This window comes from Poecile atricapillus, chromosome 10 (genome assembly GCF_030490865.1).
Source record: "Poecile atricapillus isolate bPoeAtr1 chromosome 10, bPoeAtr1.hap1, whole genome shotgun sequence".
Lineage (NCBI taxonomy): Eukaryota > Metazoa > Chordata > Aves > Passeriformes > Paridae > Poecile > Poecile atricapillus.
Window position 1 is genome coordinate 1,966,942 of NC_081258.1, and position 21,951 is coordinate 1,988,892.

The window sequence follows — 21,951 nt, forward strand, 5'->3', positions numbered from 1 at the left end:
GTGGTCACTGCATGGAAAACCCAGCAAATAACCTAGAACTGGCCTTCAAAGAGAGGAAAAGCCAGGGAGCCTGAGGAAATGCTCTGCTTTGAGTCCTGGCATGTCAGTTCATAACAGCCCCTCTCTGAGTGTGCTTCCAAGAGAGGTTCAGAAGGATTCACTTCTCCCACCAAAGACCCAGAGGTGTGAGCCAAAAGCTTGCCCAAGACATGAGAATTGAACACAACTGTTCCCTGGCTCTGCTGCTCTGCCCTGAAGTTTGACCTACACTGAGCTAGTGTGGGCCACAGGAAGCAATGCATCTGGAGAACAAAACAGCTTTCACACGGCCCTTAGAGGGCAACCATCTCCTTGGCCTCCTGTTCTTACCTGTCCAGGCAGGGGGTTGATGGAGAGGACCACGTCACACGGCAGAGCAGTTGTGTTGTAGATGTTGAAATGGGCTTCAGCCTCTTGCCCAACCAGAATCTTGTTGAAGATGAACTTGTTCTCATCTCTCACAAACAGGCCCACACCGTGCACAGAGAGCAGCTTGTGGCTGAGGTCAGTGCTGCTGCAGATCGGGTACTCGTCAAAGATTAACATGGCATCCTCAGCAAATGCTGTGGACAGACCAGAGGGATGAGCATGGAGAAGCCTCCCTGATGAATTCATCTGGGCCTTGCTGGCCTCTGAGAAGGCTTGGTAAGCTCCTTCTGCCCAGGTAACTGCTAAACCCAGCTTTGGGTGGGGGAGCTGGCTATGAGGATGGAGCTCAGTCCACCTCAGTCTTAAAGAGCATTGCTTTCCCTCTATCCTTTCATGCATCCCTCTCAGCCCGGGAGGGATGAATCCACCAGTGGACTTAAGAGGGCTGGAAACTCTGAGGATTTCAAGGGGGGACACCAGGGCTAGCATGCCTCCCTATCCAAGCAGCAAGTTTAGGTGCTGATCAGCAGCAGGTCTGACCAGGGGAACCTGTGGACAGTACGTACCTGGCAGGCAGGACTCGGCAGTCAGGGTAAAGGGAATGCCGAGGGGATTGTCCCTGGGCTCTCTGCCCACGATGTCAATGTAGAGCTGCTCCTCACAAGTCCCCTCCTGCCCTGCGAGGCACTCCACCGTGATCTGCTGCTGGCCCCACGGAGCGATGGAGCCGGAGCACGGGGACACCGTGAACATGCCCACATTGAGCTGACCCTGCAGAAGAAGTTCCAGGAGAGGCTGAAGGGTAATAGCTGTGCCTTGAGCACCCCAGCAAAGAGGATGTCCTGCCTTGGCCTCCAGCTGGGCCCAAGCAGCCAGTCCCAGGGCAGGGAAAGATGACTCCATGGCCCAAAGGCAGCTCCAGGTTGAGCCCAACAAGCCAAGAGGAGCTGCAAGCCTGTCTCAAGTGGCAGAGAGAAAGGAGATGGAGTGTAAAGAATGAAGGTGGTAGCTGTGATCCTCAGCCTCCAGAGGTAACAGGAGAGCAGAAACAACTGTGAGAAATGATGGGACAGAGGTAGGGGACTGGGAAGAAGAAAAAGAAGACAAAAGTTGTCTGAGCTCTGTGGACTGGGAGTTCAGGGGGGGATGTTTTTGCTTCTGTGGTGTTCACAGACCTGTGCTGGCCAGCAGCTACCACACACAGGACCTGCTCCCCTCTGCTGACCCCACAACTGCAGGTCAGAGCCAGAGTACAGGACTGTCAGTGGGACTGAGCAGATCCTGGACTCCATCCTGCAGACCACGTCCCACCCAGTGGAGATGAGCCCCCAGCCTGGGCACAGCAGCATCTTCTCACATCCCCTGCAGCAGCATTGTTGGGGAGCAGGAGTCACCCACCTGTGTCAAGCTTGATTTCCTTCCCGCTGAGCGCTTTCTAGCTGATGGAACAGACTCCCCTTGCTTTGAACTGAGAGGAGAAAGCAGAGGTATCTGTCATGCTCAGCTCCCCTGCCTTTCTCTGAGGCCAAAGCTGGCCTTCCTCCTCACAGAGGAAAGCCTTCCTGCTCCAGATGGTTCCCAGAGAGCAGCCTGCAGCACCCATTGCTGGACAGAGCAGCTCTAGCACCAGCTTCCTACTACACATGGGGACACTGAGGCGTGTTTTGCTCCCTCTCCCCAAGGCAGGGATGCAAATGGGCGCTAGCCCAGGTCTCCTGGCTGCCTGCCACATGCCAGCCGTGGGGTGGTGCCTCCTCAGGCAGGAAGGGTGGTGCAGGGCTTCCTGTACCTTTTGCTTTCCAAAGGAGATTCATCCTCGGTTGCTCGGTGGATGCGGAATTTGAAGCTGATCACGCCTGTGTTCTCCAGCACGACAGTCTGGCTCTTCTTGCTGCCCTTCATCATGGCACCGAAACTGATGGGTGAGGCAGGCTCAACACTGAACTTGCTGTAGGCAGCTCTTGCTGACACCCTCACTGGGATGCTGGCGACAGTCTGGCCTCCTTCCCCTGAGATGGCATCTATCACCTGTGTCCACAGGAAGGGGTGGTAAACAAAGCAAAGAGAGCCAGCCAGTCCTCTACCCCAGTCCCCAGCCTCCACCCCAGGCCTCCATCAGTTCACCCATCCCTGTTAAAGCACCTCCTCCAGAGTCAGATTCTCAGCTCCCTTAGGAAGCCTCCCAAATGGTTTTGAAGACTTTGTTTGTGTACGTAGGAGAGAGGATTCTCCAGTTAAAGCCCTCCTTCCATTAGACACCTCTCCTGTTTATGCTCCCAAAACACCGTGTGGTAACACAGCCTGGCCCAGGCAGCTCACCTGGCAGTACAGGATGGGGCTGTTCTTGAGGAGGATTTCCCTTGTGGGGTGGAAGAATATCTCAATATTCACACCAGGCTGGGAGGCGATCAGCTTGCCCGACTGAGGCTTGACAGTGAAGTGGGACGCCAAGTCTCGCATCCTGGGACCTGCACCCTTCAGCATCAATCTGTGCAGAAAGGGAAGGAATGGAGATCTCTGCAGTTACAAGTAGAGGTGCTGCCAGCACAGCCAGGACTTTGCATAGGACCAGAAAAAGAAGAAAAGGGAGAGTGCAGCTCTGCTCAGGGAATCCTGGATCCTGACAGAGAGCACAGACGGTCACGAGGTTATTGCAAGAAACCTTGACACTGAAATTTTTCATTCACTCTTTTACAGAGTCTCAGAAGGAGAAAGGAGGTGACCATCAAAGAAAGGCAATGAACCTCAGCATTTCAGTGGCTGAAATTCTTGGGGCTCTCCTTTGGGTTCCCTGCTGAACTGTGGAGAACTGCTGGTTTGTGGCTGGATTCTCTGGTAAAATAGCTGAGATTAGAGAGCCCAGGTTTTGTGTTTATCGTGAGGTAGCCTGCATGGAAACAGGTTCTGACCTTTGACAGAGGGAGAGTGCAGGCCTGGGAACCCGGGGAAATGCTCACCACCAGGCAGCTGGACTCACCTGTACTCGATGTTGTACATCCCTTTGTTTGTTAGAGTCAGGATGTTCTTCACATTATCCTGGACATTGATGGTTCCAAAATCCAAGGTTCCATCTGCAGATAATGTGCAGAGCGAGATCAGACATGGTATTTGTGAGCTGCTGCAGAATACACCAGGTCCCAAGCTACATGGAGGTGCCAGCACAAAACCCTTTTCAGCAAGTTGCTGTTCTTGGAAGGGTTTTCCAGCTACTTGTCTGCCCTTTCTCTTCTTACTCAAACTATCTGCAGGCTCAGTAGCTAAGGAGCTCGGCTTCCATTTCCTCACTTCCAAGCACAAATCCAATCACTTTACATGCTGTGCTGAGCCTGTGGGAATTGCCAACTGCCTGTTCACCTCACTGTTGTTTCAAAGCCCCCAAATCCAACCTGCACGTGAAGCTGCACACTTCAAAGTTCAGAGGGGAGAGACTTCAGGCTGCCAGTGGCCTGACAATGCTTTATTCCATGCAGCTTGCAGGGTATGTGCTTTATGTATCCCTGCCATCCTTGCATCCCATCCCATCCCAAGTGCTTTGGTCACCCACCACCCAAGGTAAGGCAGTGCACCTGGACTGCTTTGTTTGGGAGACATCCACTGACCTTCAGGCAGGACCATGCTCAGGAGAACATCATACACCTCTGCAGACAGTTTGATGTTTTCAACCTGAACAATCCCCAGGATGTTTTCTGTATCTGAAACCTGAGGCAGCAAGAAACAAACACTGTTCAGATTATTCTTTTGCTAGACAGCCTCTAAGTCCTTGTCTCTGCTGGCTGCTTCCCCTATGGCCTCCCTGGCTTCACAAGTGTTGGTGGACACCCAAGCTTTCCTAACCCGTTCATCTCCTGGGCTGTCCCAGTGGCATTCTGCTGCAGTATAAACCCCATCAGCCCAACTCTGCATTCCTACAGCAGGGAATGCTGCTGCTAAAGCATCCTTGAGAGGCACAGGGATGTAAGAACAACCACAGGAAGTGTGAGGTGTCTCAGAGCAGGTGGCATTGACAACCCTTTCCAATCACCTAGCACCCTCTCTGAAATGCAGCCCCTAAACCATGGGGAACAAAATGCCAGGGGCAGAGTTTGTTGCACGATGCCAGAGGTTTGGACAAGCTCCAGGAGAAATGTAGAGATCACACTGCAGTCTGTATAACCAAACAACAACCTTCAACCATTCACAGGGCCAAGGTGGTTGTGCTACAGGCTCAGGGTGCAGTGTCTGGTTATCTGGGGGGATGTGGATGCACTGCACATTCTGGCAAACGCTGTGGAGAGGCAGAAGTTGGGGTCACAGCACCCTTGTGTCTGTCAGGAGCAGCTCTTCCTGACTCTGTCCCTAAGAGCACGTGGCTGTTCACTGTGCCAGGCAGGGCACAGTCCCTCTCACCTCGAGTTGAAGGCTCTTCTCAATGGTGCCAATCTGCTGGGCCTTGAAATTCACTGTCACTTCAATCTCTGAGCGGGGATCAATGGTGCCGTTATCTTGTGACAGTGAGAAGTCCTCAACAAGGTCATCCAGCCCACTGAGCTGCCAGGCCATGGGCAGTAGGGTGTTGTTTTTCAGGACCAAGGTCCTGCTGTCAGTCCTGCAGAGACAGGAGGCACTTGGCATCAGCTGCTGGCTGGTCACACCAGCCTCGCCACTGAATGCAACTTGGAGCAGCTCCATCCCAGCCCTGGAAAGCAGAGTCAAACGTTCTGTCTTTGTCACAAGTCTTGGAGTGCGTGTGGGATGACTGACCTGTGCAGAAGCAGCTTGCCAAAAGACAGCTCCAGGGGGCTGACCTCCAGCTTCACGTGCACCCCATGGCAGCACAGGCTGAAGACCACTGGCTCTGGATTCTTGTTAATGCAGCAGATGAGTTTGTCTTCCAGGAAGCCAGGGGAAGTGGGGTATGCCCAAATGGTCAGCTCCTGGACCCAGCCCCATGGAAAGAAACAGAAAGAGCACTGTGTGTGAGCAGGAGCAGCAGCTCCTGGGCACTTCTACGGTGCCTGCTCTACCTGCCCTTCTCCTACCTGCTTCTTCTTTGGTTTCAGGGTCATGCTGGGAGGGTCCAGAAGGAAGGTCTCTGCTTTCTCATCATCCTCAAAGGAGAACTGGACCTCTACGTCCATGGGGGAGTTGTTGAGGATGGTTATATTCTCCGAGTTGCCAGGACAGTTCTGAGCCTTGTACCTGTCCACAAAAGGGGAAAAGGCTGCAGAGGAGACTGTTGCCTTTGCCACGCATCGAGGAAAGCACCGTGTGCAGCCGAGGAAGCGGTGCTGGAAGACCCTGCTCTAACAAACAAGTGAGGGAAGTGGATCCCAGCCAGGGGCGTGGGCGTGTGCTCATCCTTGCCTGACCTTGATGCCTTCCCCTGTACTTGGTGCCTCCACCCCAGAAGCCTGATGATGCTCAGGCCACTTCAAGTGGTTTTAATACAATGTAAATTCAAAGGTGCCTAGAAAAATAACAGTACACCAGGCACATGGGTGCTTTCCCCTTCTTTCTTGGGGTGCCTTCCCTGCAGGGTGTAAAGAAAGGCTTTTGGAAAAAGAGTTTAGCTGATCTCTTTCCAAAAAGTCATGAAACTGCTTTGGATTTCATGGGTTAGCTCAAAGTCTGAGAAAGAACTATAAAGCATCATTTCCCAAGAGGAATGCAAAAAGATAACAAATGACCCTTCTCTCAGGTGTGGAAATGACTTTGGAGTGAAAGGGTTAAAGAGGCAAACAAAAATCCCAGACCATCCCATAAAGCTGGCTAAAGATTGTCTGTTTTTTGAAACTATGTTGTCAAAATAGATTTAGCCCTCCAGAGCTCCCATGGAGACAAGAACTTAATGTTAAATACTATTTTTTAAAAAGTGACAGTAAAAGTAGAAATGCACAATAGCTTCAATGACAACGTTTTCAGGCAGACTTTATCCAGCAGGGATGATGCAATGTCATTACAGGCAAATGTAGTTCCTGCTGTACATAGCCCCTGACACCCACTGGCAGGTCAACCATAAAATCTTATTAATAATTACAGATCAAGGATAGGTTTACAAAACCATCTACAGAATAATTGCTCAATCAGGCTCACTGCAGAGCTCAAAGCACTTCAAAAACCACCATACATTTCTTAAGGGGTGAAGCTGAGATGTGGAGGCAGACAAAAGTTGCCCCAAGTGCCCTTTGGACTGGCAGCAGCCTGGGGCTCTGGCCAAGGCAGCCAGCAGGCAGGCAGAGCGGCTCCCCCAAGGCTCATTTGCCTCTTGTATGCTCAGGTTCACACATCTGTGCTCCTTCAAACCCAGGTGTGTGCCAGGACTCTGCCAGGGAGTGCCCTGGATCGTGCCACCAGCACAGCACGTCTCCAAGCGTGTCCAGAAAAGTACAACAGCCAGCAGGGAGCACATACCACTCTCTTGATTTCCCACACAGCAGCGGTCCAAAGTGGAATTGCTTGGTGCTCTCAACATATTCCTTGAAGATGGTTTCACCTTCCTTCATGGTCTTCCTCCACTGTGGAAACACCAGCCTGGGCAGAGAAAGCAGGGAAGGAGGAGCTATGAGATGCTCCAGGTAGGAAATGCAGTCAGAAAGCCATAACCCATCCTGGTGGCTCAGGGACCATCTGCCTTCCCAGCTCCCAGCACAGAAAGAGATGCTGGGTGACGTCAGGCAGCACCATGTGGCCAGGCCAGAATGCCCAAGGAGCAGCCCTGGCTGTGAGCTCGGGGGCAGCAGTGTGGGAGGCTGCCAGGGGCCAGCCTTACCGTGGGTTCTGGCTGATGCTGGGGTACAGGCCGGTGCCACTGCAGGGCAGCTCGTACTGCCGCTTTGTCCCCACCAGCTCAAACCTCAGCGTCTGCTCAAACTTCCCTGGCTTTTTGGTGGAGAAGTGGACCTTCAGTTCCACCTCACCGAGGGCAGGCACTGTCCACCGGTACCGTTTCAGCCTGGCAATTAAAGAGGAGGCTTCAGACATTGCTGAGGAGCAAATGAAACAAGGAGGGTGCACTGGCCATCCCATGGAGGCACTGGCACAGGGTCCCTGTGCAGCTGGGGACGATGGACCTTGTTTGGCAAGAGGACCAAGAAGCAGAGGCATCACCTCCTCCCGTGCAGCTCACCTGAGGAATTCTGTGGAGATGGAGGCACCTTCCAGTGTACTTTTGGATCTTGTGCTGGAGGATTCCCAGGGACTTTCTGTTCTCTCTGTAGATATTTGGTTCCCCTTTGGAGACTTGTCTCTGCTCACTGCTTTACCTGTCTTTGGCTGGCCCTCAGCAGAACTGCCCTTCTCATCTGGGATCCTGGCCTAAAGGGAGAGAGAAAAGGGAGAGAGGGGTGAGCCCTGAGACATTCCCATCCTGGAAAGAAAAATGGGCCTTCGTTAACCAGTGGAAGAGAGAATAAATAAGTGCACCTGCCCAGGAACTTGGTTTTCCTTACTGGTGTTTGTTTTGTCTAGGACACCCCTTCTAACTCAGGATCCTCTCCTCAAAGGAAGTTGATGGTTTTAAGTGATTTTTCCCCTCTTACAGAACTGCTCTGTCTCCAGCAAAGCTGTCTCTTTTGCCCCATCCCTGACAGAAAGGAGACCTGCAGATGTGGGGCCCCATCACATCTTCACTACCTCTCCACAATGATCCTTTTCCATCCAACCTGTCCCCCATGCCCCCATCTAGCCTGGTCCCTGCCCTGGCACCTTCAGTGCCAGCACCACTGCAGTACCCACCAGATTGTCTTCAGGTGTAACAATGGTGAAGGGCTTCACATGCTCTGCAGAGCCCAGCTGCTCCTCTGGGCAGTCAACTCTGGAGAGGACAGCAGCAGGGGGAAGGGGAGGCCCTTGGGGATGCAGTCCCAGGTGCCTCAGCATCTAAAAGAGAAGAGAAAATCCTGTTTATACATCTGTCACCTTCATCCTCACAACTCCTTCTTTGAAGGCACTGAGCTTTTGGCAATGGGCTTTTTGATTTCCATCAAAAATCATCATTTTTCCATCATCATTTGTTATGCCCAGTGGGGTGAGCAGGCTCCAGAGCAGAGGCAAGAGCTACAAGCAGGACTGGGAGAGAAACCCCTCCCAAGTGACTCATCTGAAGCAAACAATGACCATGAGCTGCTCACTGCCTGCAGCCACACTAGCCACACTAGCCAGGACTGCACTCTGCCAGCAAAGCCCTGAGAACCAGTGGAGTTTTCTGCCAGAGCACATTCCCAGCCCAAGTCATGCCCAGCCTGCCAGCTGGGCTTGGCACCATGGACCCACATACCAGGCCCTGGCTGGGACAGAGCCTCCACTGTAAGCAGCCCCTGCCCATCTCAAGGACAATGCAAAGGTCCCAGGCATCAACCAGGGCAGATCATGTTTACCTCAGGTTTGCTGTCTCCTCCCTTCCTCCCAACAACACAAACTCTTTAAATCCTCCCACAGCACATCAGCAGAGCTGGCTTTGCCCTGGGCATTGCCTCCATCTCCCTGACCAAGCCTGGGAATATTGGAGTGCTGTGAAGCTTGGGCAGCATGTACACGGGGACCAGACCTGCCTTCTCACCTTCTCCTCCTCAAGGTACTGCTCATCCAAATCCAGGCAGTAAAACTCAATGGGGAATTTGCATGGGTTCTTCACCACCACTGTGGCCTCCACCCCATCGCTGTCCACCAGCACCCATCCCATCTTTAGTGCTGGGGGACTGAACTCCAGCCGTGGCTCCAGACCTTGCCCCGAGAGGTGCAGCCTTAAGTGATTGCTGCTCCCATGAATGTTAAGCTTCAGCTCATACTTGTAAGACCTCTGAAAAGAGAAAAGTGCAGAAAACTTGTCCATGAAGCCCCAGGTGACAGGACCCCAAATACGACCCTTGCCTCAAGGTCAGGGTGTTATCAGTCCCTCCAAGGTGAACAGAAACCAGATTTTCACTTATGCGAGGGACTACAGTGCCTGTGTCTGGGTGTGAGTAACTGGGATGAGTCCTGGTGTGCACTGTAACTGGGTATTGGGTATCAGATGGATGGACAATGGAGTGCCAGGCGTTTTCACCCAGTCATGCAGGAGTGCAGTGCTCAAGAGAAGGGCCCCCGGGGTTACAGTGTCCACACCCAGTCCTGGCACTGCTGCATCAGGCAAACGCCAGCTCCAGGAGAGAGGCAAATGAGCTCTCGCTGGCCAGAAATAAGGGTCACCTTGTCTGCTTAGTGTTTGGCACTGATCAAAGCCAGACACAAGATGTTTACATCTCTTGAGCAATTAAAAGGTCCCTGGGACTGTCTGTGGGCACAGAAGCACTTGTGTCCATACTGGTACACACTGTCAGTTTCCAAGACCCAGCAGCCCCAGGCAAACTACTTTTGGGAATGCTCCATCCTTTTAAGTTGAATCCCCAGCTGGGTGGGAATGTGCAGGCAGGCCAGAGCCCCAGGGACTGACTGCTGGCAGCACACCACTACAGGTGACTGTCCTGCCATGCTCAGGAAGGTGTCTGGTGGCTGTTTTGCCAGTCAGTTCTGCAGCAGGATGGGCCTAGAGCGGCCATTCCAGGATTATCCTCTGCGAGTGTGCAGCTGCTCTGCACCGAGTGTCGCAGCTGCAAACACGGCCAGGCAAGGGGGAGGCTGAGGGGAGCTGGGCACATCCCTCCCCTGTGCCAAGAGGCAGCCACAGAGCCCTGATGCTCTCTGTGCAAGCTCCCTGTGGGCATTTCAGAGCACATCTCCCAGGAGTGCTCTGTGGGGTGAACTGAGCCACGCTGAGCACGGCGCTTGCAGAAAGCCCCCTGTGAAGGCAGAGCTCATACCACACTCTCTGCACCAGGCCCTCATTTCCAGATAGCCCTGACAGGCCTCCTGGGCTGACAGCTGCCAATCTCACCTCCTCCTTGGGTGCAAACTGGATTTGCAAGTTCTGCCACGCTCCTGCATCAAGGGTTCCTTTGGAGGGCGTCACTTCAAAGGGACAGCGCCCTTCCTCCAGCGCCTGCTGCTTCTGACCTTGGGCTCGTGTCAGGTATCTGAGTTGATTGCTCTGGACACAGAAACCAATGGTGTGAGGTCTCCTCAGTCTGTGAGGACAGAGCCTCAGTTCCTGTAGTGCTCTGAGACACTGAAACAGTGCTGAGAGCACCCACAGCCAAACCAAGTGTGGCCCCATAGCCTAGAGCTGGAGGGAAAACCTGTAGACAGGGCAGGCAAAGGGAACTACTGTCCTCAGAGGAGGAGGAATGGGTGAAGATGGCAGAAAAGCAAAGCAGCAGCTAATGGAACCGGTCTGGGAAAACCAGCCTTGATCTAGACCCTCAGAAGCTTCTTCAAACATGCCATAACCCAAGTGCTCGGGCAGCCACAGGAGCAGAAAGGGCAGGAGACACAAAGAAAACCCAACCAAGAAGTGACGTGTTCAGTGCTGCCTGTGCTTTACCTTCGTAACAGGCTTGATGGCAGTGATGAACCATTTGCAGGGCACTTGGAACCCGTTGTAGAGCTGGACTGTCTCAACCTGGCACTGCCCAACGAGGACATTGGGGAAGTGCAGTGTGTTCTGGGAGAGGTCGAGCGACAGTTCCAAGACAGTGGCACGGAGGCGGATGTGAGACTTGGGGCCTTTTGTTACCTGTAGAAGGACAGAGAATTCAGCAGAGGGTGCAGGTGACATCTGCTGCTGTGCCCAGCCTGCTGCCTGCCCCAAGAGCTGTGGTACCTGTATGGGCAGCAGCACATCCACGTCACCCTGTGGTTGCTGGGCACTTTCAAAATGCACATCAAACCTCAGGGTGTGCATGTGGGGCAGACTCTTCATCTGGCCCAGGTCCACGCTGAAACCTTGAACAGATGAAAACAAAGCAGCTGAGATACACAAGAAACACAAGCAATGTGTCATAAGCACGTTAAAGCCTTACAGCTGTCCTGGCTGAGAGGTCTGGGAAAAACCCCATGCTGTGCTGTGACCTGGACAAAAACTTAGAGTGCACCTGAACACGCCTCGACACAGCGAGCCACTGTGTGATGGAAGTGCAGCCTTGCCTCAAGGCCTCTTTTGGGAGCCTCTTTTGATCCACCAGAGGATCTCACAGGCTGTTTCCTCAATAAAGGCTGAATACAAGTGCTGTGACAGTGTGAACTCCAAACAAAGCACTTCCAAAACACAGCAGACCCCACTGGTTCACAAAACAAGGCCACAGAGTGCCCAAAGAAACTTGATGCTCGTGGGAGCCAAGGGCAGAAGATGCTGAGAGGTGACCAGGGTGATGAGCCCATCTGCCCCCCACACTGGAGTGTCAGGGCAGTTGTAGGCAGGCCAGGTCCCTGGGCATGGCTGGACTGGAGAATTCTGCCTCTGAAGCTCCCAGCAGGGGCAGTGAGAAGAAACAACTGAAAAACCTCCCCAAGTTCAGTGGCTTCAGCTAATCTGTGTGAGACACCTCCTCCATGCCCACAGGAAGTGTCTCCAGCACTGCTTACCTGTGTCCTGCAGGACAGATGCATCGACCCAGAAGGACACTGGGATCTGCCCAGGGTTGGTGATCTCCAGGGTGCGTCTCTCAGTGAAACCCTTCAGGACAGTGCCCATGTCCAGGACATACTCTGGCAGCTCAACTCTGCAAGGAGGAGTAAGGACAGTCCTTAAACCACAGCCTGCCTACATGTCCAAGTGGATGGAGGATACAAATCAAGTGGCTATTTCTTTATTCACTGCTGTAAAAACTCAGCTCAAGCCCATGAAACCCATGGCCTGACCAGCTGGCAATGACTTTGGGAAGTCAGGAGGAGTGCAGGTCCTAGCTTTTATCAGCTACTAATGGTACCTGGAAATAAAATTAGTTTAAAATGGAAACTGTCCACAGCTCCTCTGCCATGAAAAGCCAGTAGAGGTGAGTCCACTGGGCCCCCACTGGACTAAATGAAACTACTTAGCCTTGGTGTACAGCCTGAGCCTGAAATTGCTTTGGGGCCTAGGAATAAGATTTGCCTGCACAGGAAATCTTCACTGCTCTGCAACCAGATCACCTGATCTGATCTGCAGAGCATCTTCCTGAATTGAAGCCTCCCGTGCTTGTGCTGCATCATGATGGTGCAAAGGGACAGACCAAGTTAATCAGAGAAGCCCTGCCACCCCACCAGGATTCAAGGCATCTGATTTTGGGCTTTCAAGGGTTTGCTGACATGTGCAGTTCCCTCCTCCTTTTGTTTAGCGTGCTCTGTTAGTTGGAACCAAGACATCAGCTGGGAATTGTCTCTTTCAGAGCTGGTCAGCAGGGACAGAATTGATGCTGTCTGGAAGGGCTTGGAGGTCTGCAGTGGGTCCCCTCAGCTCTAGGGACAGAACCCCACAGCTGTGGGGAGCTGAGTCCAAAGCTCAGCGTGGTGCTGGGGAAGGGAGGGCACTCAGCTGCTCACACGCAGCGTGTCACAGCCACCGGGACAAGAGCCTCTCTGAAGTCCAGGCTATTCCCAGCTCTGCAGAAACAAGGAGCTCTCAGGAGAAGGGGACATTGCTGGCTGTTCCCCACGGGGCACCTGGAGATGGGGATGGGAGTCCCTACTCACTTGACAAGGCTCTGGCACAGCTTTTTGTCAGGGAACTCGGTCTTTGGGGGATGGGATGTGAGCATTTTCTGCAGCTCCAGAGCAGCCTTCTCGATCATCTTTATCTGCAGCCGAGTGTTTGCCTGATAAAACAGAAGACAGACAGTGTCTGGTTAGCAAAGGTCTTTCCCAAGGTTTGCATCTGAGAAAGGATCCCACCCTGCTCTTGTTGAGAGGGGTGTGGGGTTCTCCTGTCTGGCTGCTCCGTGTCTGACACCTCCTGCTCTCTTAGCCAGGACCTCATCTCCAGGGAAGTAACTCCAGCATCTCTGCCTGCCCAGCTATTGTTAGCAAAGCTGATCTGGCCAGGCAGACAGACAAGCCAGGAATCTTCCAGAGCTCCAGACACCTGCCTGTGCCCAGCCAGGACCAAGGCAGCTTGGACAAAAGCTGGTTTGAAAGGGAACCGAGCCCAAGCTGGTGGCTCTTGGAGATGAGCACAGCCAGCACAGTTCCAGGGCACAATCAGGCAACTGCTGTTCAGGTCTGTAAATCTGGCAGGCCTTGGGTTGGGACCAACAAACTCCCCAGCAATGACCTGCATCTCCTTCAAAACACCATCAATGCCATCCCTTGAGCATGGCCTTCAGGATCTGTCCCTGGGGTAGCCAGGAAGCTGGTGCAAGCCAACCCCCGAAGAGACCATGGCCAGAGTGGCAGCCCTAGGGACAATGCTGAGGTGACACATGGTTCTAAGTGGGCAGGGAGGTCCCAAGTGCCATCAGGGCACCGGGAAACTGCTGTGGGCTGCAAGGGGCTCAGGTGACATGGAGACAGTGGCATGTGCCAAACGGGGCTGCAGCTGTTCTTACTACAATGTCAGAGCCTTCAAGCATGCAGGGCTTCAGCTTCCCAGTCTTCACATCTGGACTTTTTAAGGGCTGAGCTGCTGGGATCTGAATTTTCAGGGTCTCACTGTATTGCTGCGTGTGTTCTGCAAGCCGTAGTGGCTTTCCACATTTCTCATTTCCTGAAGGAAGAAAACATCCACCAAGAGAAGTGTGAGCCAAGTGCCAATCCCACTTAACTTGGGAAGTCCCTACCTCCCAAACACTGCTTTCTTCCAGAAAGAAATCCCTCAAGCCATCTATGAAAAGTGGATGCTGCTGCTCCTCTCGGAATCCTCATGTTTGCTCCCACCCATCTTCCTCCCCACAGAGGAACGTCTCATCCCCTGCAATGTCACGCAAATCCAACCCTGCCAGAAGCCCTGCCAGCCTCTCTTACAGCTTTCCCAAGCCTTTCAGTCCAGCCATCATCCTTCAGGACCCTGCCAGATGTGCTGGCAAGCTCTGCAGGATGGTTCCTGGGACAAAGCCCACATGGGATCCTCTGCTCAAGACTCACAAAGCAGTCAGATGGCTTGAGTGGCTCTGGGAGTCCTGCAGCCCTCCAGGCTTGGTGCAGGTGGGCATGAGCTGCCCTATGGGCATTTGGTAGGGAACAAAACCAGAGGGGCCCTTCCTGGGGGCACACAGGCAGTGCCCACCTTTGATGTTCCAGGGCAGGTTCACACTGATCATAGGAAAGGACGCTTCTCCTTTCAGGCAGATCTTTTCTGGCTCCAGGTCACCCACTTTAAGCTGGTATGTCCTGCTAAAGGCTCCTGGTACTCCTGGCATGTAAGAGAATCTCAGCACTTGCTTCCTGCCACATGCAATGGAGCCCTGCAGGAATGGGAGAGGAGGAAGGGAATACATCAGAGTGTTTGATGGGGGATGGCTCAGGGGACAGACAGGCTGAGAAGAAACCATCAGACCACATCACCTTTGTGATAAATACATTATAGTGTTGGCTTTTGCAATTGTTAGAGTAAATACTGTGTGTTTTATAATGTTGGCTTCTGTCAAAGAATTTTTGCTAAAGTTTAGAATTTTTTTAAGGCAAATGTTTTGTGGTGATACCAGTGTTGGGGAAGAGTTGCTGTAATATTAACATTTAACCAATGAAGTTAATGGAAACCTGTTGAATTTGTCAAAAAGTACCAAATGACCAGGACTAGGGCAACTGTACATGCTCCAAAAAGGCAGGATGGAGGAGGAACTATATTAAAATATTTGAATATGTGTAACCATTTGTGAATTTGTATTAGGCTGTTGCAATACCCAGGGTCTATAATGGATGTAGTTGTGTTGACTGGTGTGCCTCTGGATGTGGCTAAGCACCCAAGCCAAGCACCCACCACTGTTCCTTTTGCTTTATTGACTTTCAATAGCACTTGTTTGACTTTCTCTGCCCCCAGAAGAAATTGCTTACAGCCCTCTCTATCTCGTGGCTGAGGTTGGGGTTTTCCCCTCGGACATTTTTCTCCCTTTTCCCCCTCCCCCTCTTTTGTCCCTTTAACACTCTCCTGGGCCACCTGACAGGGCTGGGGTCAGTCACTTGTGCTACTTACAGTGGTGGGCTTGACCAGAAACACACCAGGCAGGTCTTGGTCTGCAGTACTGGGTTCTAGCACCCAGTTGAATTTAATCTTGCTGGTGTTCGCCAGGATGACCGTGCTGTGATGAACTTCGTTAAACATCTGCAGAGAAGGCAGAGAGCGGGAAGTTACAGACCCAGGCCTGCTGCTGGGAATCTCCTTCCTCTCTCCTGGGGTTGAAAGCAGACCCATGATGGGAGCAGGGACCAGAGAGGAGATAGGGGCACTTGGGAACCCGGGGAACCCCCAGGCACAGGGCACCTGCACAGGACCAGGGAGCTCTGGCAGCACCCAGAGGTGTGGCAACAACCATGGGAGGGCCAGTAATAAATGAACACATTTCACTGTGGGGGGACAGGCCCTCTGAGGGGTCACCAACAGCCAGGAGAAACAGAGACAGCACTGAGGCACTCCAAAAGAAAAGGCACCTGCATGCAAGTATTGGCAAGCAGCATACAGGCAACAAGGGAGTCACACAGAGCAACACAGACAGGGCCAGCAGCTGGAAATAGCTGTGGGCTTTCAACTGAAAAAGAGTGAAGTGGGGATCATTCTGGGACAGTCTCTCCAACTATAGTGACTGGAAGCCCAAGATCTTCCCTTGATTATTGCATGGATTAAGAAGAGCGTTAGACAAGAGCATCTCCTTGGAGGTCAGGCTTTAGGAGTGGATCAGCAGAGGGACGTCCAGAGCATCCCCCTGGGGTGCCTCAGGAGGCTGTGTGAAGTCCCCTGAACAAGAGGTATTCCCAGCATTTTGGAGAGGGTTGGGGACGGCCATTTGAAAGCTTGGATGCCAGATGTGTCCCTCAAAGGTTGAACTTCCAAGCCCCAGAGACAACAAAGGGGCTGGGAAGGGAGCCCTGGAGCGAGGGGGGCAGGAAGGCAGCAAGGCGAGGAGCTGTGCCAGGGGAGCCGTGTGGTACCTGGGAGCCGCAGTTGATCTCCCGGGCGCTCAGGGAGTAGCTGACACGTGAGGCCTCCCCGCTCAGCTTCACCTCGTAGGTGGGGCCTCCCTCCACGTGGCACAGCGCTGTGACATGGGCCATGGTGTTGAGGTGGCCAGTGAAGGTGAAGGAGACCTGCTGTCTCTCTCCCGGCTGCAGCACACCCGACAGCGGCAGGATACTGAAAGCCTGCACGGAGAACAGCAGAGATTGAGGTGCTGAGCATGGAAATGGATGCAGAAGAGCACCTTGGAGCAAAGTGCAGCTGTAGCCAGAGGGATCTATTCCTCAAACAACACAGCCAGAATCATCCTGATCTCATCCTGTATCCATGCCACTGACCAGTGGAGGGACCGTGAGGAAAATCTTCTCCCATACTCACGGATCAATGCATTAATACACTACATTAAAGTGAACTGGGATGTCTCCTGGCAGTAGAAATTCTCTCTGATGCACAACTTGCCTTTAAAAAGCATTTATGACTGCTTTTAGAAAAGCGGGACACGCAGAGTGAGAGCTCTTGGAGCTCAGGGAAGGATCCCAGCCCAGCTCATCTGACTCCTGAGGCTTTTCCCCTCTCTCTCTCTGATTTATATGCTGCTTTTTCAAGGTGCTACAGCAAAAGCTCCTGCAAGACTTTCCTACGGAGCAGCTGATGATGTCCAGGGGGAGCAATGCCCTCCACAGGTGCTGCACAGCGTCCTTGGGCCTCCCTACAACATGTCCTGCACGGCCTCTCCAATAACCAGTTGCTTCAGCAGCACTTTGTGATGGGTCTGGAGGGATGCCAGGCCCCTCTGTGGGCAATGCTGAGGGCCACCAGTGGGGCTGGGAGCTACAGCCCTGCTTGCCACACTGAAAATGCGGAAGGGAGACAGATTCCCTCTTACCTTCTCCACTTTGAGGGGAGTCCATGGTACATCCACGGAGTGACTGAATCCTGCCAGCCCCACTGGGATGTAATGCCTTCCACGAATATATGTTGGCAGCTGAAAAACAAGCCATTTTCTATGCTGAGAGGAAGAGAGAGACACTTTGCAAAGTCTCATTTTATAAGACAGCTTCAGGGCCACCACTCCAATACCAGCCCTCAGGTGAAAGCAGAGACCTGGAAACAGGTGCTCTGGCAGGGTTGGGAAGAGGGTACATGGAGATCAGGACTCATCACAGCTTGCTCTGGGAAGGAAGCTGGAGGTCTTATCATCATGATGCACATGAAAGCCTCATCTTACATTGTGAAGAAAACAAGGCAAAACAATCCCACACTCAACACAGATCTGTGCTGAGCTTAGATCTGTAGGATCTGAGCAGCCTTCTCCAAGGAAAACTCTCCTGCTCCTCCCTCCCACACAGCCCATGTCCATCCACAGGCCCCGCTGCCCAGCCCACTCTCAAGGCACAAAACAGCAGGGCAGCAAAAAGGGAGGTCAGCATGAGCATGACTTGGTGGTGGCAAGCTGGAGAGACAACACAGCACTCGGTGTACAAGAAAATCTACCTCTGCTCTTGAAGATTGGCCAAGATCCTGTGGTTCTTTCAGGGCTGTGTCTGGCTCCTCCACATTTTTAATACTGCGGTGGCTCCATTGAGATGCTGAGCAATTCAAACAGGAACTCTTCAGCTTTGGTGGTGGGGGTCTGAATTGAGGTGGGCAAAGTTCATACCTGGAAAATAACATAACTGTGAGCAGGGAGCTGCAGTGGGAGGGAGGGACACCTGCATGAGGAGCTCCTGGTCAGGATGCAGCCCCTGGCTGGGTGCTGGGGTGTTGAACTCAGGAATGGTTTGATCCAGCCCTTCCCAATCCAGGCTGGAGCAGGTCTGTTCTAAACCAGCCCAGGGATGACACTGAGGTAGCAGTGGTGCAGGCAGCTGCAACTGCTTGCATTGAGGAACTACAGAGGACAGGGATTAACACCTTGTGAGGATGCAAAAAGCACAGTGGGAGAGGAAAAGACACAGAAGGAGGAGAGCAAAAAGTGAGATTTGAGGCACCAAGGGCAGACCCAGCCAGTGATGAGCCAGCACAGCCCTGCCAATGCCCAATGCCAGAAACTCTGCAGCTCTACCAGGTATTTATCAGGAATGTTTCCCTGACAGTGCAGGCTGCGGTCGTTGGCATTTTCCAACACTCCCAGGTGACTCAGGTCACATTCCCCACTTTAGATTGAAGCAGGTGCTCAGGGTAACTCTGCTTGTGTTTCTAATGAGGAAGGCAAGGAGCAGAGAGCAGCTCCTGCAGAGAGGACCCATCCCAAAGCAGAGGGGCCAAAAGGGCACCCCCAAAAGGGCCTCCAGCAGCACTGTGGGAGCTGGGATTAGGAGCCCCTCATCAAGGTGGACATTGCCTCAGGCCACAGAGCTCTGAGAAAGCAGCTTTGGCCCCAGCTTTCCATCCCAAGGGAAACCACTATGGGGGTACACAGCACCAAATTGGTGGAAAACCTATTCCCTGAGCATCCAGCCTGACCACAGCTGGTCAGTGTTATTTGCACAAGGAGAAGTCAGAGCAGTCTGTCAGATCCTAGACAAACAGCTCTGTTCTTTGCAAAGCACAAACAGGACACCAGGAAGAAGAGGAGAGGGCAAAGGTGCACATACCTGAACTTGTGCACCTGGCTGTCTGCCTGGAATGACCAGTGGTACTCCACAGGAAGGGGGCTGCAGTTGCTCATCCTCAGAGAGCGCACTGCTTCCGTGCCAGCCACGATGCAGCCAAACTCCAGGCTGCTGGGCTGGATTTGGAGATTGGGGAAGTGGACTTCTCCCCAAAGCTCGATATGCTCCACATTAGGATGGTCCCTAACCATGTCTATCTTCAGAATCTTCTTTTCTTGCCAGCTATTAAGCTCCACTTTGTAAGCTGGGTCAAATGCGATGTAGACATGGCAGGTCTCCTCTACACCCACTGTCACAGGCTGCAAGGAGATGAACAGTAATTAATGACATGCCAAGGTCTGACAGCATGAAACAGTGAATGCTCCAAGTGTGGCCCCAGCATGGGCTTCTCAGTTCATTGTTCACTTCTTTATAGCAAGGGTCTGACTGCAGGCACCACAGTCCAGTCCAGGATTCCCTCAGGCTCACGTTTCTGTGCTCAGCAGCAATACAAGGGGCTGGCTGCTGGAGAGCTGGGATGCTTTCCAGGAGACACCTTTACTGCATGGCTTGCCCTGGCCAAATTGCCTGCTCCCTCCTCCTTGTGCCTTAAAGCCAGGATGGAACTTCTCAATTCAGGTAATATTTTGATTCCTTCAGCAGCTCTGCTGATGCAGCTCAGGCCAGCCCACTGCTGATGCTACACAATAAACTTGTTGACTCAAGGCCCTCCCAAGAGAAAGGCACCAGCACATCCCTCCTCTTCCAACCCCACTGGAGGAGTCCAGGGCTGCTCACCTGGCCATCTGGGAGGGGCTGCTGCTCCTCATCACAGACCAGAAACGGCTGTTCCACGTCCAGCACGAGGTGGAGCGGCAGGGAGCAGGTGTTTTTTAAAGCCAAAGGCTGGTACTGCAGAGTTAGGACATCACTGGGTTTCTATGGAAACAAGGAAAAACAGCCTCAAGTAGCCAGAGACCTCCTCCTGCTTCTCTTGCATCTCACATCTTTCAGCCCCACAAGTGCATACATTCTGTTGATCCTTTCTATTTGTTTCTACATTTCCAGGAGATGTTTCTTTAGAGTGAGCAGAGAAACTGGCATTTCTCTGAAAGTGGCCATGATCCCCACTGCAGTGCAGCTGTAACTGCAGTTTTACTTTGGGGGAGTTAAATACCAGTCTCATCTCTAAAAGCATCTTCACTCACTTTACCGAGTGCCTCAGGAAGAGCAGAGAGGGGCTTTAACACAAGGACACACCCCCCTCAGCCACGCTGCTAAATGCCAGGATGCAATCCAGAGACTTACCTTCTCCACCCGGAAAGAGAGTTTTCTGGCTGATACTTCTATAGAGGGATCTATGAACTTGCAGCTAATGATCGTTTCTATTATCTTCTTTGTCACCACGCTGGTCCCAACCACAGCTTCACACTTCATGTAATCCCGCACCTCCTGCATGCAAGAGTCACTTGTCAGCAGTGGATGGTGGCAGGGCACCAGCAAATGCCCTGCATTGGCTCAGCACCCACCACAGGCCCTATTCCTGCCACAGAGTTACAGTGGGCACTGCCTCCTTTTCTTGCCGTGATGCAGCTGATTTATTCTGCACTCAGTTGTCTCTAACACTGCACCCCAATGCCCACAAAAGGCACCTGTGAGAACTTCCCTCCCTTCACATGGCTTTTGTTTTATCTGTGCTTACCCCAGAGAAACCACTTGGCACTTGTTTAATTCACTTTCTTTTTGTGCTCCTAGTCTAAGTGTAACTTCTTTCTCTGCCCTTCTTTGCTAACTCAGCATGCAACACTGTTTGCCCCAAAAGAGCATTATTTCCTTCCAGCCCTGCTTTGGGATCAGCACTGGGTTTTGGTAGCTGTGGAATCCCAATAAAGCCTTAGCTGGTCTGCTGGTGGCCAGCAAGGAAAGCAACTGGTGCTGCCACAGAAACGTGCGGTCTTAAACCAGTTTCTTGAAGGCCCTTGCTCATTTCCCCAGGCAAATGTCAAGGCACTGTGGAACAAGGCCAGGGGAGGGGATCTGAGGGCTCCCCAGGCTCAGCCCTTGGTGGGGACCTCACCTGTGGGGTGTGGGAGAAGCCTCGCAGCACCATGTCCACAGACTCGCCTGGCTGCAGCTCCCATGAGCCTGGCTCCAGCCCGAACACGGCGCTTGTACGACCGGGGGGCTCCAAATCATCTTCGGCCTTGGGGCTGCTGAGGGCTGAGACGCTCTGGCCCTTCTTCTTGGGTGGCCTCCAGCATTCCACGCTCCAGAAGAGCCGATGGAAATGGTGGCCCCTGTTTGTTACTTGGAACTGATGAGTACTGGGAAGGTGGCTAGAAGAGAAGCCAGGATGGAAAATGGTGTGGGAGCAGCTGTTTTCCTGGTCATCAGATTGCTCCCAATGAGCAATCTGAGGTGTTAATAACTTGGAGACTGTCTTCATTTCCAGCTCTTAATGTGGACCAGAAACTGTCTGATCAGCTGCCCTTCTGATGTCATTATTGCAAAGAGAAATCTGCTTATAATGCTAATGTAGCATTTTCAAGGCGAGACTAACAGGACCTGGTGTTTTCCTCCAAAATGTTTGTTCTGGGCTGATTTGTCCTGTTACTGTATTTTGCATTATTCTATGCCCGACACTGTCAGTGATTTGAGATGCTGCCCTTGAGGACCTTGTGTGTGGGGTATGATTGCAGGCATTTCTAAAAGGCAGCTCAGAGGCAGCTTCTGCATGATCCCAGCAAGCTGGTAAAAATCATCTGCCTGCTCCAGGAGAGGAAGCCAGGGCAGCAGGGCCTCTCTCCTTGGCAGCAGCTTTGGTTTTGCACTGATAGCCATTTGTAGAACTTTTAGAAGTTCTACCGTTTGTAGAACAATTAGAAACTGTTTTGAAGTGAACTTTGCAAACTCTGCTGGCAGCAAAAAAGCCATCGAGGCCCTGGGCACAGCAGGGCAGCAGCAGGGCCCAGGAACAGCAGGAGGAAGCGGCAGGGGCAGTGCGGGCCCCACACA

The 21,951-nt window shown here is 52.7% G+C and overlaps 1 protein-coding gene across 1 annotated transcript in view; it reads right to left on the reverse strand.

Moving 5' to 3' along the window:
• LOC131582744 (hydrocephalus-inducing protein homolog) overlaps positions 1–21,951 on the reverse strand; it is a 56,410-nt gene that overhangs the window by 8,677 nt on the left and 25,782 nt on the right. Inside the window, exons 19-47 of the mRNA XM_058846212.1 lie at positions 21,014–21,272; positions 20,245–20,388; positions 19,735–19,875; positions 18,940–19,256; positions 17,229–17,304; positions 16,318–16,527; positions 15,365–15,493; positions 14,459–14,636; positions 13,782–13,939; positions 12,931–13,052; positions 11,845–11,981; positions 11,084–11,205; positions 10,805–10,996; positions 10,259–10,411; positions 8,945–9,184; positions 8,122–8,265; positions 7,514–7,701; positions 7,157–7,339; positions 6,799–6,918; positions 5,427–5,586; positions 5,149–5,321; positions 4,795–4,993; positions 4,008–4,107; positions 3,386–3,479; positions 2,728–2,896; positions 2,198–2,436; positions 1,807–1,876; positions 975–1,203; positions 370–602 (exon numbers count right to left, since the gene is read on the reverse strand). Of these exons, the coding sequence (XP_058702195.1) occupies positions 370–602; positions 975–1,203; positions 1,807–1,876; positions 2,198–2,436; positions 2,728–2,896; positions 3,386–3,479; positions 4,008–4,107; positions 4,795–4,993; positions 5,149–5,321; positions 5,427–5,586; positions 6,799–6,918; positions 7,157–7,339; positions 7,514–7,701; positions 8,122–8,265; positions 8,945–9,184; positions 10,259–10,411; positions 10,805–10,996; positions 11,084–11,205; positions 11,845–11,981; positions 12,931–13,052; positions 13,782–13,939; positions 14,459–14,636; positions 15,365–15,493; positions 16,318–16,527; positions 17,229–17,304; positions 18,940–19,256; positions 19,735–19,875; positions 20,245–20,388; positions 21,014–21,272 (4,879 nt within the window). The remainder of the gene's footprint in view (positions 1–369; positions 603–974; positions 1,204–1,806; positions 1,877–2,197; positions 2,437–2,727; positions 2,897–3,385; positions 3,480–4,007; positions 4,108–4,794; positions 4,994–5,148; positions 5,322–5,426; positions 5,587–6,798; positions 6,919–7,156; positions 7,340–7,513; positions 7,702–8,121; positions 8,266–8,944; positions 9,185–10,258; positions 10,412–10,804; positions 10,997–11,083; positions 11,206–11,844; positions 11,982–12,930; positions 13,053–13,781; positions 13,940–14,458; positions 14,637–15,364; positions 15,494–16,317; positions 16,528–17,228; positions 17,305–18,939; positions 19,257–19,734; positions 19,876–20,244; positions 20,389–21,013; positions 21,273–21,951) is intronic.